The following is a 19,006-nucleotide window of genomic DNA, read 5'->3' on the forward strand; positions in this document are numbered from 1 at the left end:
CCACGGGTGGAGAGTCCTTCTGCCCACCAGTACCCTCCAACACCGACATCCCCATAGGGGTTTGGGTCACTGGAGGGCACCTCATTTACATGGGGCTGGTGGGCTTCTCTGACATCTACTTCCCTCATGCCAGCAGAGACTCTGCCTGGCCCCTGCCTAAGGGGGTGAGGATTTCCCAGGACCCTTTCCCCTGTTCCAAATGTCCCTGAAAAGGGGCTAATCCAGGAAGTTAAAAAAAAAAAATCCTTTAGTGGTCCAAGCCACTTGCCAGTCACCATTCAACAATCAACAGTAGCCCCGATTCTCCAACCTGTGCTTCCTTTGGGCACAGCTTCCATGCTGGAATATGGAGATTATTGTCTAAAGGTATCCATTATCCAAGTAACTAATTTCTAGGCACTTCTTACCAAAGGCCAATATAAATTATGTAACTTCCCTAAAAAAAACCTTGACTTTATACACCTCATCATTGGGATGCCCCAAAGTGCTTTACCACCAATGGATTACTTTTGAAGTGCAGTCACTGTTGTTAATTAGACAAACGCAGCAACCAATTGCACAAAGCAAAGTTCCACAAAAAGCAAATGAGATGAATGGCCAGTTAATTTGTTTTTGATGATGTTGGTTGAAGGAGGAATGTCGGCCACAAAAATCAGGAAAACTCCCTGTTTTTCTTCGAACAGTTCCATTGGGGTAGTTTATATCCATGTGAGCAGGCAGGCGGAGCCTCGTTAAGTGCAAGATATAAACCAATGCATGATTGGTCTAAGTTTTTCAGCTAGATGCCTAGTTGTTTATCATGTTTTATGTATTACAGGGTATTAAGTTACTACAAATCTTATCTGAGTTGACAGCTGTAAAATTAAAAAGAAAAAACCCAACAAACCTCACCCACAGCACAACAAACAAGGCACTTGTGGTTTTAAAGGAAATCTCGCATCTTACCTCTCATAAGAAACACTGCTTTGCTCACCTTCATAAAAAAACGATGTTATGAAAAAACTCTCAAACACAAAGCTAACGTTTTGGCATGATGTCTACATTGAAACTGGAATGGAATAAAAGCTACTCACAGCTCACTGAGTTTCTGGCAGAACTCCCAGGCATCTGGGTTGATCCTGTTTATGGCATTCTGGCTGAGGTTAAGTTGCTGCAACAACAGCAAGCCATACAACCATCCTTTAGTTACTTCTGTCAAATTGTTAAAATCTAGTTGTCTGGGGAAAAAAAATTAAAAATCAAAACGTTAGCTTGCATTATCCTGAAGAATAGGGTTTCGTTCGTACTTTTACCTGTTCGTTACACAGTTAAAAAGCTCGGCAATGGCAATTTAAAAAAAATCGAGGCCATGTGGCTGGATTCTCTGGAATGAGAGTCAATTGGCAAAGCTGCGAGGCCAAAAAGGTAGAAAGCAGCTCATTTTACAAACAAGTTTTTACATATTTTGCTGAATCAAGTACTACTTTTATTTTTTTTTAAAACAACTTTTTGGTTAAAACTCGAATGAAGCAGTTCTATAACTAGAACAATCTGAACACAATCTTTTACTGCATCCAAGATTCACAAATCAATTCTATTTTGAACTTACTAATAGTTCATACAAAAACTTTACTAAACTTAAATAATTAAAAACAGTTCTCACAAGATCTCGATGTTGCTCAGACCCCAGAAAGCTCCATCCATGAGTTTACTAATGCCATTTCTTTGTAATCTAAGAGATTTCAAAGCACTAAGTCCTTGAAACGTAAGGCCATCCACTTTTTTAATCTTGTTGCGGCTGAGTTCCCTGCAACAAAACAAAAATAAAAGACTGGTTTTGCAGTGTAAAAAAAATTTCTACGTTGAACAAAATTGAAAAAGGGGGGGGGGAAAGCAGATTGAGTATTTAATTCAGAAATCTGTATGTATAAATGTAACTGAAATGTGAAACTTTTTTGTGATTCTGATACAAAATGAACTTACAAGTGCTGAAGATGTGACAGCTTAAACATCTTGGAAGGAATAGCTGAAATTTTGTTCCGGTTTAATTTTAGGACTTGAAGTGTGTTGGAAAGATTGTCAAAGCAACCAGGATCCAGAGAAGTTATTTTGTTATTGTTGATATACCTAAACAACAACACACCTACGGTTAGATATCTATAAAACTATTCCAAAGACATTTGTAGAAGTGTTCAGTGAACAAATCTCATTTGATTTCTCAGGCGAGTCATTGGTTCTCCCCCCCCAGCCCCACCCAAAAAAGTAAAAAAAAAAGAGCAGACGTCATTCCATTCATAAGATACACATCCAAAATCTTCGGTTCAATCCCCAGTCGGTGCTGAATTAGCCAATCCCTGCCCGGGTGACAACAAGGTCACTACAATTGGCCCAGGAGCCTTTGGGTTCGAGTGAAGGAAATCAGCCAGCATTCCCACTCCAGAGTATCTCCATCAAGCGACCCCTGCTAGAAAACGAGGAGGAGATTGAGCTCACAGCCACCGCAGCCCCCCACCCCCACCACCAGTCTAACTGCTTGCCAACACTCACCATTTAGGCTCAGAAATTAAGAATGGCCATTTAGGCAAGGTGGAGAAAGGCAACCTGCACCCAGAATACACCCCAGCACCCTCGAAAGCGGAGGGGAAAAACAAAAATCACATATCCTGTTTACTGGATAAGTGAGCATATTAAACTCAACTCATCGATAAGGTCTGTTTTATCACTGCATTCTACTCAATGGGGAAAATGGATATATATACAGCAATACCATCACAGTAAAATGTCTCTTCCCTTCATTCACAAGCATTCCAGGTCAAAATCCTGGAACTCCCTCCCTATTAGCATTGTGGGAGTAGCTTCACCACACGGACTGCAGCAGTTCAAGGCAGCGGCTCACCACCACCTTCTCAAGGGCAACTAGGGATGGGCAATAAATGCTGGCCTTGCCAGCAACACCTATATCCCACGAACAAATATTTTTTTTTTTACATTAATACATGAAGTGCCCACAGTGATATTGTAAACCATCAAGATACAATCTATTCTTGTTGATTTAAAGACAATTTTTAGTCAAAGAAAACTTGAATTTCAAATTATGAGTAGACTGTACCATAACTTGGTTAACAATGCTACTGTACAAAAATCAGAACTTGCATGTTAGCAACTCCATAATTGTGCATGATCTAGAAAATCATACTTCACTACAACACAGTTTACAGGTCTCATTTTCATAAAGACATTTGTGAACTATAAACTAGGGAAGTGAGAGAGACTAACATCTAGATGGTAGAAAGATCGCAGGTATGACATTTTTAATGATTCAACAAATAGAATACTGCATTAATTCTCAATGTTGCTAATTCCTTCACTAGCAAACCATAATTTACTATTTAAATTTGCTTATAATGCAAACTTCAGCAGGTCCTGTGGCTGAAAGCTTCATAATGGTCAACCAACTCTGTGATATAAACAGGTTATAATCCTTATAGAACTGCTTGAGATCATGGATAACTGTGCAGGAATGTCTGGGAAGTTCCCCAATGTAAAGGGAAGGTCATAATGTGCCATAACTCAGCTCCCCATTGCCCTCTTCCCTCTAATTTTACTGCCCTCCTGTCCTGCCTAAACTTCTTCCTTCAGATGAATTCTCCCATCCATATTCACGGCCACCCTTCTGACCATGCCATCTCCTGTGGCCTCTCTGCCATCATGACCCTCCTTAAAATCCACCCCTCCTAATATTTCCTCTGTTGGCTTGACATCCATGTTTTCTGATTACACCTCTGAAAAGACTTGGGACATTATTCTACGTTAAATGCACAAAATAAATTCAAGTTGTTGTTTTGGCTATGGTTTATATTTGCCATTACTGGCACGGTGCTGGAGGAATCTCAGGAAGCATTCTTCCAAGGGAGATGTGGTGCATTCAACAGGATTTGCACAGTCAAAGGTAACCCTGTAAAGTAAATAGGGTCCTACATTTTGAACAATGTCAGGCAGAAAGGCTATTTGAAAGTTTTCTCTGTTTAACTTGAAATGCTACCTGTCTGCTAATTCCTTCAGCATGACCATCAGAAAACACCTTACAAACTACCCCAATATACTCACAGATATCGAAGTTGTAGAGGAGGGAATGTTTTCAGTTCAAACATGTGATTGTTACTGAGATCCAGTGTTTCCATGGACTGAAATGGTGTCAGTTGTTCCGATAGTACCTCAACAATTTTGTTATTAGACCTGCAGAGAAAATAAAATCAGTTGAACACAAACTACTTTTACAGAGATGCAACCTCTGGAAATAAAGCAAAGTACCATTCTTGTAATTCATTTACATTTATGTATAAAAAAAGTTGCGTACGAATAACTTTTTCCTGGCAGAAGGGTGGTGTAACAAAATAGCATACTGTATATTGTAGGTGTAGCCAAGAAATTAAAAACAAAAACCAATCCAGATTTACACTGTGCTGAGAAAACAAAATATCTTCGCACGACATGAATCACTAAACGTAGCAGCGTAAGAACAAAGAAAAAAGACTTGCATTTATATAGTGCCTTCCTAAAGCGTTTTACAGCCAATTAAGTACTTTTTGAAGTGTAGTCACTGTTGTAATGTGGGAAACGCGGCAGCCAATCTGCGCACAGCAAGCTCCCACAAACAGCACTGTGATAATGACCAGATCGTCTGTTTTCGTGATGTTGATTGAGAGATAAATATTGGCCAGAACACCGGGCATAACTCCCGGGGATAAGGCCATAAAAAGTGCAGAGTATTGAAAATGTTTGATAACTTACTTACTTACGGTGGCCTGGAACTGCCGGGTTGCCCATGGACACTAGATCTCCAGCCCCAGCCCGCTGTCCTGCAAAATGGACCAGGCCTCCCGCCGGGACTACCGGACGGCCAACCAGCCGCCCATAGTCCACTCTGGGGGGGAGGGAGCGAAATTTACCTCAAAGAACAAGTGGATAAAGCTGTATATAAAAAGTCAAATGGGTTTTATAAACAGGGTTTTAAATTGCAAAAACAAAGAGGTACCTATAAAAATCATTACTTATGTTGCAGTTAGAATACGGTGTCCAGTTTTGGGGGCCTTACTTTAGGAAAGATATCAAGATCCTGGAGAGGATGTAGGAAAGATCTGCTGAAGTGATACCAGGGATGAGTGATTTTAGTTATGTGGAGACTGGAGAAAACTAGGGGTATATTTTATATTCAGGCATGGAACGGGCAGGCAACAGGCCTAGGCCATTTCGAGGGCTGGGCTTCATTACCATGCCACTGTGGAGCTGCGTTCCTCAAACGGGTGTCCCACTGTAGTGAGCCAATTCTGGGCTGACAATATGATTTTTGGGAACTCCACCTCTTCACTGCCTGATTGGACCTGGTGGAGCCTGTACAGTGTCCCTCAAATACTCCAGGGGCTTTTGTATATCATAGGACTCCAATTTGCATAGTTATGAAGGTCCCGCTTGATTCAGGCAGCGCATGGACCACCCAGCCGAAGGCCCCAGTAAACATGGCGATGGAGCAGGAATGGGGCGGGAAGTGATGCACAGCAATTTTAACTCTGCTCCTGCCGCATTTCCACTAGGTGGGCCAAGTTAAAATTGGCCCTTGGAACAGAGATGAAGAGGAAATCTGATAGGTATCCAAAAATGAGGGGTTTTGATAAAGTAAAATCAGGAAAAACTATTTCAATTGGTCAATGAGTCAATAACTAGAGGGCATAACTTCAATATCATTACCAAAAGAACGAAAGGAGAGGTTAGGAGAATTTTTAATTTTTTTATTTTTTTATTTTTTTTTTTTTTTTATAAAGCACAGGGTTGTTAAGACATGGCATGCTCCATCAGAAGCAGTGGTGGAAACAGAAGCCATAATAGCTTTTAAAAGAGAAGTGGTTATTATTTGAAAACAAGAAATATTTAAAACATGTTATGGGAGCATGGTAAGGTATTGAGACGAAGTGGATGGATCTTTGAGAAAGCTGGCACAGGCACGTGGTCCAAATAGCCTCCTTCTATGCTGTAAAACTAACTCCAGGTGGATTCCCTGCTCAGGCTGGACTTTCAAATTACAGTCGGGTCTCAATGATGTCATCGGGCCGCAACATGCCTATGTAAAGAAGGACCCTGTTGGCTCGGGGCGCGTGTCCTTGCTGCCTGCTCAGGGAAGCAGGTTAAAATTGCAGACATTGCGATTATGACGGCTTTCAAACAGGCAAGAGCCAAGGCCATTTTAACTTCCCACCCGCCCAGTTTCTGCTGAGCGAGTAGGGTTAAAAATCGCCCCCGATAATTCAAAACTGTATGAATAACTTGCATTTATACATAGCCTTACCGTATCTCAAACACGTTCCACAGCAATGATGAACAACTTTGAACTGTAGTCACTGTTATGTAGACACTAATTGGAGCCATTTTGTGTACAGAAAAATCCCAACAGCAAATTTAGATGACCAGGTTAATCAGCTATTTGATGACATTGTTTGAGAGAAGAACATTAGCCAGCATGCCCCTTGCTCTTCTTTGAATGCTGTCATGAGATCTTAAAACATCTCATCTGAAGAACAGCATCTCTCGCTGTTCAGCAGTCATTCATTATTGCATTGCAATGATGGCCTAGATTGTGTGCCTGGAGTGAGGCTTCAATCCACTGCTATCAGCGGAGTCCAGTTACCAACCTGAAGTTGTATAAACCAGGAAAAGGAAGCACCAGCTGCACTTTGGACTAGAACTACCTTTTACTAACTCGAGCGTCTCTGGGCGAGCGTGAAAGCCAACCTCAAATGCTGACTGTGCAGCTTCACTATTGAAACTTACCCCTAACTAGTTATTGGAATTATTTTAAAAGTACATTCAAATAATTTTTATTGCAGGTTTTACTAAATGCCCAAATTATATCATAGATGATCACTAAAGGACATCAACTAGAAAACTGTACTGTTTTCCACTACTTCAAATTTACATAACTAAATACTTCTGAACCTTGCATGAACAGTTTATGGATGTTTACTTGTAAATCTGTGATTTATTTATAAAGGGAGTCTATTTATACTAATATAAGCAAAGTGCAACACTGACTCAATATATTCAGTATACTCTATGGGTTATAGTTGGAATTTACTTCCACTTTTATTCAGTTCTACTGGCAAGCATTAGCTTCAGATTAAGTTGTCATTTTTATGAAATTACATTGTACATTAAATATGTACATAGTTTCCATTAATATATTAATCTTGAGATTCTGACATGCTAATGTGCTAAAATTACACCTTTCAAAATACTGTAAATGTTTTGATTTAATACCAGCATTCAAGCTTATGAATATCTGCTTCCCCAGCCCTAAACAGAACACAAACGTCTTCCTCTCTCCTCCAACCTGCTGAGTGGGATTGGTTGGTTGTTTATTTTGCATTACTGTTGAAGTGAATCACGAGACACTAACTTTTACACTACTGCAATACAAATGACACAATCAGCAAGCTAACAATACACAGGGGTGAGATAACCGCTCAAGCAAGAACACAAAATCCAAACACCAGGGACCTCTCGCTCTTCAGGAACTACTGCATCATATGGTGCAGCGCTGATCGAACGCGAACTCAAAACATTTCCAGGTTCAATCTCTGGTCTACTCAGTAAGTCATCTAAGCCTATGTAGCAGTGGGGATTGCTTTAGTGTTCTTGGGCTAGGAAGAGGGAAAAAAGATGAGCAGCATTTTGTTGGTCACCAGCCAGCGGTTCTGCTACAAATGCGTGTGCGGCTATTGAGTGAGGACAGGGTCACTTTGGCTCTTATGGCTTCTATGGCTGAATAGATAGCCAATATTTACTGTCCAGTCTCTTGTGAAGAGCCGTCACCATCACCCATGGAACTGCATTCCCACACAAGTTACAACCTTTGAGAGGAGGGCAACAAAATCACAGGGAAAGGCAAGCGTGGATTGCGGGGGAAAGCTGCAAATACTAAAGGGAGAGGAACACAATGAACATTTTTCTACTTTAGTTGGCTTCATTATAGAATCTTATTACAGTGCAGGAGGCCATTCATCCCTGCGCCAGCTCTTTGAAAGAGCTGTCCAATTTAGTCGCACACCCCAGCCTTTTCCCTAGAACCCTGCAAATTAATCCTCTTCAAGTACATGTCCAATTGCCCTTTAAAAATGTCTATGGAATCTGATTTCACCACCCTTTCAGGTAGTGCGTTCCAGATCCTAACCCTGTGAGTGAAGACATTTCTCCTGTAGTTCTTTCGCCAATTATTTTAAATCCATGACCTCTGGTTACCGACCCACTTGCCAGGTGAAATTGTTTCTTCCTACTTGCTCTATTAAAACCCCATATAATTTGGAACACCTGTTACCCTTACCTTTCTCTGCTTGAAAGAGAACAATCCCAGCTTCTCCAATCTCTCCACATAACTGAAGTCCCTCATCCCTGGTATCATCCTGGTAAACCTCCTCTGTCCCCTCTCCAGGGCCTTGACATCCTTCCTAAATGTAGTGCCCAGAATTTAACAATACTCCAGCGGAGGCCTAACCAGAGACTTGGAAAGGTTTAGCATGACTTCCTTATTTTTGTGTTCAATGCACCCACTTACAAAGCCAAGTTTTCCATGCGCTTTCTGCCTTAACAACCTGCCATGCCACCTTCAAAGATTTGTGAATTTACAACCCCAGGTCCCTCTGTTCTTCCACCTGCCCCCTCAAAGTAGTACCATTTAGATTATACTGCCTCGCCCTGTTGTTTCTCCAAAGTGCATCACTTCACACTTATCCACATTAAATTGCATCTGCCATGTGTCTGCCCATTTCACCAGTCTGTCTATGTCTTCCTGAAGTCTGCTACTGTCATGCTCACTATTTACTATAATGCCAAGTTTTGGATCATCTGCAAACTTCAAAATTGTACTCTCTGTACCGAAGTCCGGGTCATTTATATATAACAAGAAAAGCAATAATCCTAATACTGACCCCTGGGGGACCCCACTGCATGCTTCTCTCCAGTCAGAAAAACATCCGCTCACCACTACTCTCTGCCTCCTATCCCAATCACGTACCCAAGTTACTACCAGCTCTTTAAACCATGTGCTTGTATTTCTGGAATAAGTCTGTTGTTAAACATCATTAAATAACTCAGCAGGTTAGTCAGGCATGATTTGCCATTAACAAATCCGTGCTGGCTGTTTCTTATTAACTCATGCTTCTCCAAGTGAGAATTAATTTTGTCCTCAATGGCCTCCAGTAGTTTTCCCACCACTGAGTTTAGACTGATTGGTCTGTAGTTACCAGGTTTATTCCTCTCCCCTTTTTGAAAAGGGGTGTAACATTTGCAATCCTCGAATCCTCTGGCACCTCTCCCATATCCAAGGAGGATTGAAAGATTGTGATCAGAGCTTCTGCTATCTCCATCCTAGCTTCCCTCAGCAACCTAGGATGCATCCCATCTAGAGATTAGATATCTTTGGTACAACAAAACATAACCATGAAAGCATAGGCGTCAACACTGGTCATTATGAGTGACCAGTACATAGCTCAGTTCCGAGAGACGATTGGAAATTGATAGATACTCAACATAACAAACATGCTGTGGTTTTGACAGTGGCCCTTTAACTACATTGCAGAAAAATGGTTTTGCATAATGTTGTTCAATTTTTAAAGATATGCACAGGGACCTATTCCACAGGATAAATTTTACACTAAAATAGCACAAGGGGCCAGCACTTGCATATTTTACAATTTTAATCACATCTCTTTTTCCCTAACTCAGTGCGTTCTCAAGAACTAAACCTGTTCTTTGGCCACCGGCTCTCATAGCCCAAGTGTGCTGCAGTGAGATGAAAGCAAAACTGTCATATTTGTTTAGACTGGTGGGCAGGAAAATGCGTTCACCCTCCACCCAGTCTTAAATGTGTCCAGTAAAAGCAGTGTGCTGGCAAAAACACAATTTTCACTGCATACAGGTATGTGCTGGTAATGATACACAGATCACCAAAAGTAGCGATGCAGGTTAATAAGGTCATAAAAAAAAATCAAACCAAGCACTGGGGTTCATTTCTAGAGGGATAGAATTGAAAAGCAGGGAAGTCATGTTAAACTTGTATAGAACCTTGGTTAGACCACACTAGGAGTACGGTGAACAATTCTGGTCTCCATGTTATAAAAAAGGATATAGAGGCTCTGGAGAAGGTGCAGAAAGATTCACTAGAATGATACCAGAACGGAGAGGTTACACCCATCAGGAAAGATTGAACAGGCTGGGTCCCTTTTCTCTAGAAGACTGGGGGGTGACCTGATGGAGGTCTTCAAGATTATGAAAGGGTTCGATCGGGTAGACGTAGAGAAGATGTTTCCACTTGCGGGCAAGACCAGAACCAGGGGCCATAAATATCAGATGGTCACTAATAAATCCAATAGGGAATTCAGGAGAAACTCAGAGTGGTTAGAATGTGGAACTCGCTACCACAGGGAGTAGTTGAGGCGACTAGCATAGATGCATTTAAGTGGAAGCTAAATAAGCACACGAGGGAGAAAGGAATAGAAGGATATGTTGAATGGGGTTGGATGAAGAGGGGTGCGAGGAGGCTCGTGTGGAATATAAACACCTGTTGGGCCGAATGGCCGGTTTCTATGCAGTAAATACTTTGTAATACTACTCGTTCTATATAACAATACCAATAAACTTAATTATAAACAGACCCTAAAGGGAGGGGGTTCGTTTTCCATTAGTCTTACAACATATATTCTGTAGTACAGAAAATTCAATAAGGTACCTACCCAACTTAACATAATCCATTTCTGAATTTAGTATGGGCTCTGTGAACAATTCATCCATAGACTATTTTCCATGTTTCATAATCATCTGTCCTATATGCTATGCTGTTTCTTTTGTCTGCGCCAGAACATAACTTTACTTTGATGCTGAACCACCTGATGGTTTTGTACTAATCATTCAATAAAAGGCGGTAGAAAGTATTGCTCCACAATACTGATACTGGGGGACAAAAACTGATAATTATCAAATAGTTATTTTATATCCATCAATAATGAGGAAAGGAGGGGTGGGGAGTGGACAAATCAGATCACCTGGGAGTCAGACAGTACACAACTGGGAACATAGGACTGGAACAGACTATTGTGGTCCATCTGGCCAGTCACACTATCAAGTTACATATCCAATGATACCCTTCATACCCCTCTATCAAAACTTTCTCCAGCTACTTTGCCAGCTTACAGATACAATCTGCCCTCACTGCCTCCCTTCATTAGTCCATTCCATACATTCACCACCCTGTGTGTAAAGTAATTAAACCTAAACAATATTTTCAGAAGATATGGGTATAAACATGTTAATTGAACTTTAAAAAGGGTGAAATACCTAGTCCAGACAACATGGAGCTCAAAGTCTAGAAATAAGGGGGATTCAAATTACTGCAGTGAAATTCGAACAGGCAGTTCAGTGAATTCAGGAAATGTTGAGAATTGGAGGGCAGCATTGAAAAAGTGGCTCTGGAGCAAGGAACGGGCTATTCCCAGTAAGTGTGGTGCTGATCCTAGACAGAGTGGCAGCAGGGCCAGTACAATTGGCCTTGGCATCCCAAAGGAGGGTTTCTGCTACTAGCCAACCAGTAACACTGACTGTAAAGTGTATGTGTGGGCGCAGATAAAGGCAGGACGCGGCTCAGCTGTGAAGTCTCTCGAAGGTGTAGCCTGCCAGTAGTCAATGTTTAGGCTCACATGAAAATTAGGTACTTTGGAATAAGAAAAGTCAGGTGGAATGTTTTCACACAAAGGATATTAGGCTTGAGAAACAAGTTGTCAGGAAAATGCTGTAGCAAAATTTTGCAGGGTTGTTTATAAACACATTTATGACTTTGCTACAATTAGTGATTAGAGGATTTTTTTTCCTGCAGATGAGTGTCTGAAAAGAGGAATGATCAAGCGATGTGTTGAGAAGACGGGTAGCTGAGATGAGATACAATTGATCAAAAAATGATAGACTTGTTACGCCTAATGGCTTTTTCTGGCTCCTAAACTTTATATTTATCTAAATTACAAAAAAATCTGATAACTCACTATTGAAGCTATACGTTAATGATAATTTCAAGCTTGAAGATTTGCTATAGTTGGAAACAATTTCATGAACTGCCTCATCAAAACTGCAGTGAGCTCAACTTATTTTTTCAGTGCTCTTGCATTGGTTGTTGGATGAAGCAAATCAGGAGTCCTTCACAGATCACAGATCAAGCCCAGGACTTTCCAGGGCTCAATGTCTCAACTACTCTCTGAAGCTATTGTGGAAGTTCCCCTTCCCTCAGTTTACTTAAAAATGCAATTTAGCAGTTTGGATACAAGTTCCTACCTTTTAATTAACTTTGAAAAAGTTTCCAGTAACAAAGGTGTCCATGCAGAGATGTTGAGAAACCCGCTGTGTATTTCTTGCATTTTCTGCTAAACAGAGAATGCCAACACTATTTATAAAAGAAATGCTGTTGTGTAATTGAGCCCCTTTTTCCTCTCCAATTTTCCTTTCCTTACTCCACCTCTCTTGAAGTCACTGACTTATGGTGTATTGTTGTTCTGCAAGCAGCGAGTCTACCAATACCTCGCCCAGTTTTTCCCCTCCCTTGTCTAGTGATGCGGAGGCCGACTGCAATGTCCCGACTGCGAGTCTGTGTGGAGCTGGCTAGCTCATCAGACCTTTCATACGAAGTAGGAGCAGGAGTAGGCCATTCGGCCCCTCGGGCCTGCTCCGCCATTCAATAGGATCATGGCTGATCCGAACCTAGACTCACGTCCACTTCCCTGCCCGCTCCCCGTAACCCCTAATTCCCTTATCAGCTAGGAAACTGTTTATCTCCGTTTTAAATTTATTTCTTATCTGCATGATTCAGTGTGAAGCCATAACGTGCAGTTGCCTATAATAATCAGCAAATTATTCATTTGCATTTTGATCTTGGAATCCTTTAAGTTACGCTGATTGGGCCAACAGTTGCACATCAGTTATAGTCCCAAATGCCCAAAACTTCAGTAAAGTTACAGAAGTAGAATACATAAAGCACAGGCAATGATGTAATAACTTCAGTTAAATCAAAAATAAATAATGTGCAGGCACCGAGAGAAAGAGGAGTGCTTTTAAAAAAAAAATAGGAGTAGGCCATTCGGCCCCTCGAGCCTGCTCCGCCATTCAATGAGATCATGGCTGATCATCCAAATTCACTACCCTGTCCCTGCTTTCTCCCCATATCCCTTGATCCCTTTAGCCTTAAGAAATATATCTAACTCCTTCTTGAATATATTTAATGAATTGGCCTCTACTGCCTTCTGTGGTAGAGAATTCCACAGGTTCACCACTCTCTGGGTGAAGAAATTCCTCCTCATCTCTGTCCTAAATGGCTTACCCCTTATCCTTAGACTGTGACCCCTGGTTCTGGACTCCCCGGCCATCGGGAACATCCTTCCTGCATCTAGTCTGTCTAGTCCTGTTAGGATTTTATAAGTTTCAATGAGATCCCCTCTCATTCTTCTAAACTCCAGCCAGTATAAGCCCAATCGACCCAATCTCTCCTCATACGTCATTCCTACCATCCCAGGTATCAGCCTAGTGAATCTTCGCTGCACTCCCTCCATGGCAAGAACATCCTTTCTCAGATAAAGCGACCAAAACTGCACACAATACTCAAGATGTGGCCTCACCAAGGCCCTGTACAACTGCAGCAAGACATCCTTGTTCAAGTACTCGAACACTCTCGCTACGAAGGCCAACATACCATTTGCCTTCTTAACCGCCTGCTGCACAAGGACACCCAGGTCTCGTTGCACTTCCCCTTCTCCCAATCTATTGCCATTCAGATAATAATCTGCCTTCCTGTTTTTGCCACCAAAGTGGATAACCTCACATTTATCCACATTATACTGCAGCTGCCATGCTTCTGCCCAATCACCCAACCTGTCCAAATCATACTGGAGTTTCTCGGCATCCTCCTCACAGCACACACGCCCACCCAGCCTTGTGTCGTCTGCAAACTTGGAGATATTACATCTAGTTCCCTCGTCTAGATTATTTTCTTTTCCCTCCCACATTTTATTCACAGCCATCACCCTCATTCTTGCCCAGCGCTACAAGCTACTATGTCCCAGAAATTAATTTTAAGACTGCATTCCTCATTTTTAAATCCCCCACAATTACATTATTTCAGAAATGTTTTCCCAATCATACATCTCAGCCCATACCCTTCACTCTTTATCCTACGTTACAACAGTGACTACACTTCAAAATGTGGAGATGCCGGTGTTGGACAAATGTAAGAAGTCACACAACACCAGGTTATAGTCCAACAGTTTTCTCTGACTATATAAGCTGTGTCTTTATGCATTTCTCCACTTCACCTGACGAAGGAGCAGCGCGCCGAAAGCTTGTGATTGCAAATAAAACTGTTGGACTATAACCTGGTGTTGTGCGACTTCTTACATTTGTACACTTCAAAAGTACTTCATTGGCTGTAAAGCACTTTGGGACGTCCTGAGGTCGTGAAAGGTGTTACATAAACGCAAGTCTTTCTGCTTCCTTCCAATTCTACACTATGACCCAGGCCTTCCACTCCACCACTCAAGGCCAATCTTTCAACCATTACATTTCTGTTCTCTGCAAATTCTCTTCCAAACCAATTCTGCCTTACTACCACACCAATCCTCCAAAAGCCTTCCAGAAAATTCATTTATAAGGGTCTCCACTCTTAAACCCCGTCACTTCCTGCTCGCTATCCCCCTGGAGATGTTCTTTTACTTGGAGTTGTATAAATGCAAGTTGTTGTTTGGCCTCATTATATCCTCTGCCAGTATAAAAGGCAAGTCTGATCAGCATTTTAAGAGCCACATATCCAGACTAATTTCACTGCAAGTAATTTTATTCCTTGAAAACACTCCAATGACATTACAAATTTAATATAAAAATGATAAAGAGTCAATTTGCTGCATGAGCTGCAAAGGAAAAAGGAGTAGATAAAGGACTTTACAACAATTAGACTGTAATACATGGATACCAATACAATTGTTAGTTACTTGCCCGTTTGAACTAGCAAGATAACTAGAACAAAGTTTCACCTGGGTGCTTAACACAAACCACCATATATAACCAACTCCTCATAAGGTACCTTTTGTACTTGGTGTTCCAAATAGTCTTGAAATGGTGATTAGTTAATCTTTCTTAAACAATAGAAATGCACATTGTAAACTGAAACCTGAGCAGATACTCAAAACGGAGCATTTGCAAAGAATAAAACCTGAATATCCAGTTTGAATTTGGATGCGAACCCAACAATTCAAGCTTTGGCCTGCTTGTACGAAACTGTCAGCACGTTCAAACAACTTCACACACAATTTTGCCGTAGGATTTTCAGATTAGCCATCAAAGACTTCACTCCTGAAATTAGCCATCAAAGACTTCACTCCTGAACCATCAGAGGAGCTCAAAATGCATTTTAAGAAGGAAAGTTGGTATTTCTACCTGCTTTTATATTGTTGTATTTATGTGTTAGAGTGTTACAGACCTGCTGGAAGTGCGTATTTGTAGATGTTGGTTGAAGGCAGTACTGGATTCTACTTTGATGTGTCCTATGGTCGAAAAGCCTGCCAACAGTGGAGGATCACTGCCACGCTGCACCTCTGCATTAGCAAGGAATCAATAGCTTCAATAAATGTCACCAAAAGAAACTTGCCAGATTTGTTAAGGCCAGCAGCTGGAAAGACCAAATTTTACGGGGTCTTCCCAGCTGCATTAAATCCACCAAGTTTACTTTGGTGCTGCCACCTCCTGCGTAAGACCTGCATATCAGGAGCCAGCAGCACTAACGGGGCAGAAAAGCAATGCAAGAACAGTTTCTGATTCACACGGATTAGGAAGGTCCCAAATTCAAATCACTAGGTTATGCTGCATTGGTGACCTCAGCGTGGGCAGTAGTATGGGTGACGTAACTAACTGTAGCACCTGTGGGATAACGGGAGGAAGAGGCAAGATTGGGTAAAGGGGGATTCCCAAGGTGTTATGATACAGAAACAAGTCAGTCATTCAGCCAATCAAGTCTGCACTGGTGTTTTTCTCTAATCCCATTCTCCTGCTCACTTCTCATACTTTCACATTCCTCTTTTATCCGTGTATCTATTTAATTCCAATTTAAAAGAATTTCAACAGCATTTTATGCTAATAAGGAGATCCTAACCAATGTGTGCGTGAAGTATTTTTTTTCCTTACCTGCCCTTCTCCTGCTCTAGACTGCTATACAACAATCTTGATTGTAAGTGTGTGTGTGCGCACGCACGCTAGGCTAGGACAGGCTCAGCTGTGATGCCCTTCATGTTTGGATAGTCTATGGACATCTACGTCAAGATTCCCACTTGAAAATTTGGATGAGGCACTGGAGTATGGCTGCTACTCATGCTCCAGTAAGGGAACCAGTGTCTTTAGAAGGGAAGAGGAGAAAATTGGAGATACTTTTTAAAGCAGTTTCAAATTTTCTTCCTAAACCAGGTTAAATTGTGAAATTGTAGACACATTAAAACTGGTTCCACTTTTGATAGTTTACTTTTTTCCAGTATTACCATGTTGGGTATTTTTGTTTCGGTTCCCCAGGGCAAGCCACCTGTACTGAAGCCTCTGACGATACCACTTCACAGCCTGCTACAGCTGACATAGCCAACTTCTCCACCTCACGACGGAACTGCCTGGCAGAGGTTAAGGGGACTCATTGGGTTGAATCACAGCCATAAACTGGCACTCTTTGGCACAGCACAGTGGTGCAATGAATATGAAATATTATTTCAGGCACATAATTTCTTTAGAATCTCACGTTTCATCTACAAATAGAGGAACAAAGTTGAATTAAGACACTCCAGACCCCCAGCATGCAGGGTTTAAATTTTTTTTAAATTCCTTTCTCACGATTTGTTTTCTGGAGATTGGAAACACTGCAGATGGTTAAAAAAAACTCTTAAAAGTATGCATTTAATACAACAATTTAATTTTTTGTACTATTGATGTTTCATAAGATAGATAACAAGAGAACGATGGGGAAGGTAGAGACATTACAATCACCTATTCATGAAGTTATCACCTGACTGAGACAAATGCAGCTGTTTTCTCATCAGCTTTCTCTGACCTATAATCCTCAGAATCCAAAGTGGTTAGTACTGTACAAATAAGCTCAAATAATCTTCTTAACAATCAGTTGGAGGTCACAGATTGACGTGAACAGTATAGTTTGCCTACCTTTGGGGAAAACACAGTGAGGACTGAGCACAGCTCAGATTTATCTTGTGCAAGATCTACTTAACACCATTTGAAAGGCATTCCAAGTGCTTTGGATTTAAACACTGCAAATATACACCATCAGATAGAGAGTTTCACACATTCCAAGTGTACCTTGAAGAGTCAAACTCAAACTTGGACTAATACGGATAACACCCGCTCCATAATGTCATGTATCTTGATGCATTGATTTGGGACAAAAGGGAGGAGAGGAAGAGAGAGAAAAATAGTGCATTTATTTCTGTAATATGTTAGAACCGCCAGTGCCTGATAGCTGCTCCAATTACACTGCTGGGCAGATTCCACAGCACCAACAACTGGTATTGGAAACTATTTGAAAGTAGCAAATTACATTTTTCATTTTTGGCCACTGAACCTGCCTCCATGTCTAGCAACAGTCAATACATGCCAGCGAGAGATAAACCACAATGCAGACCTATTAGGGACAGACGAAGCACTCGGCCCACATCAAACAGAAAGAAAACAAATGGCCAAAAAACAGCGCTGCTCTAGTGCTGCCGCCTCTAGAGGCGCAAGAGAAAAACCACTTCAAATAGGACATGGTACCATCTAGACTCGAGTGCTAGCTCATTTACCTTCCAAAGCTGCAGTCAAAGTGGAGGCTCTTGCCACTGGAACAGCTTTAAAGCTAAATTTAACTAAAGGCAGCCTTTCTGCATTTTCTGATACACAATCTCCGACTACCACAAAGTTCAAAATTGCTCCATATTTTATGTTGAATTTAATCTTTCCGAAGTGAAAAGCAACATTATCACGTGAAGTGGTTATTTTAATTTTTGTCCTCAATTTACAGGGCAGAATCTACTAAATTGAACTTTTAGTAAATCATCTTTAATCCAATACATTATAGACAGCTGATATTTTAATGTGCTACAATTACTATACCTCTTTATACCTCAGGCTATATAATAATGAAGATTGACACTGTTATTCCCTACTCCTACCCACACTCAAAGCTTAAACTATTTTTCATTTGTTATTGTTAAGACTTCTTAAACCATGGCAGAGACATTAAGAATACCAAATACTACTTATAGTCATTTATAAAAGAATTTATATAGAACAGTATGAACTAGAATTTCAGTTCTGATGCATACATCACAAAAACACGAGTGTGCCATTACAACAAAGTTGCAGTTTTTAGCATTGGGCAACCCCATGCTGGTGTAAAAGTCCTTCGAGAAGATTTTTCAAGAAAGGTTATATAAAACTTTAAAAACAAGCTTCCCATCTCTTTATACAAGCTTCATTCTGGGTCACTGCTCAAGACCAGATAGCATTACTCTGGTATCTTTAAACCATTTGTCAGCCTCAATTTGCAAACCTCAGATCAATAAACAGCCATCAATCTACTGACACATTTAGCTTGAACACAACATTCTCTTCCTTTCTCACATTTCTACAATCTAAAATCACCTCATTTTATTACGGCCCAGCATGAGTTTAATCACTTCAATGCTATGTCCAGCCCAAGCTACAAAGCTGTATACAGTTCATCTTTTGTTAACTTTGCCATTTGTTTGTAATTTTAACATTTACATTTTAAAGCACAAATCGACTTGCTTTTTACAAAAGGCCATCTTACATCTACTTGTAGCCTTATGTGGCAGATAGAAGAAGGGATTAAAAACTCATACAGCAGTCTGTTAATTCTACCCTTTGCTAAACCAACAGTCTTTAGCTGCTTTTATAGGGAGCCCCA

General features: G+C 40.9%; 1 protein-coding gene across 4 annotated transcripts in view; it reads right to left on the reverse strand.

Moving 5' to 3' along the window:
- The window catches only part of lrig3 (leucine-rich repeats and immunoglobulin-like domains 3), a 60,254-nt gene that overhangs the window by 20,520 nt on the left and 20,728 nt on the right, over window positions 1-19,006 (reverse strand). For 3 of the 4 annotated variants that reach the window (XM_086009414.1, XM_086009410.1, XM_086009413.1), the window contains exons 4-7: window positions 4,087-4,215; window positions 1,963-2,106; window positions 1,643-1,786; window positions 1,074-1,217 (exon numbers count right to left, since the gene is read on the reverse strand). In XM_086009414.1, coding sequence (XP_085865540.1) covers window positions 1,074-1,217; window positions 1,643-1,786; window positions 1,963-2,106; window positions 4,087-4,215 — 561 coding nt within the window. The remainder of the gene's footprint in view (window positions 1-1,073; window positions 1,218-1,642; window positions 1,787-1,962; window positions 2,107-4,086; window positions 4,216-19,006) is intronic. The other variant, XM_086009411.1, reaches the window with a different exon arrangement.

This window comes from Somniosus microcephalus, chromosome 16 (assembly GCF_052327205.1).
Source record: "Somniosus microcephalus isolate GS21.2 chromosome 16, FLI_Smic_1.0, whole genome shotgun sequence".
Taxonomy (NCBI): domain Eukaryota; kingdom Metazoa; phylum Chordata; class Chondrichthyes; order Squaliformes; family Somniosidae; genus Somniosus; species Somniosus microcephalus.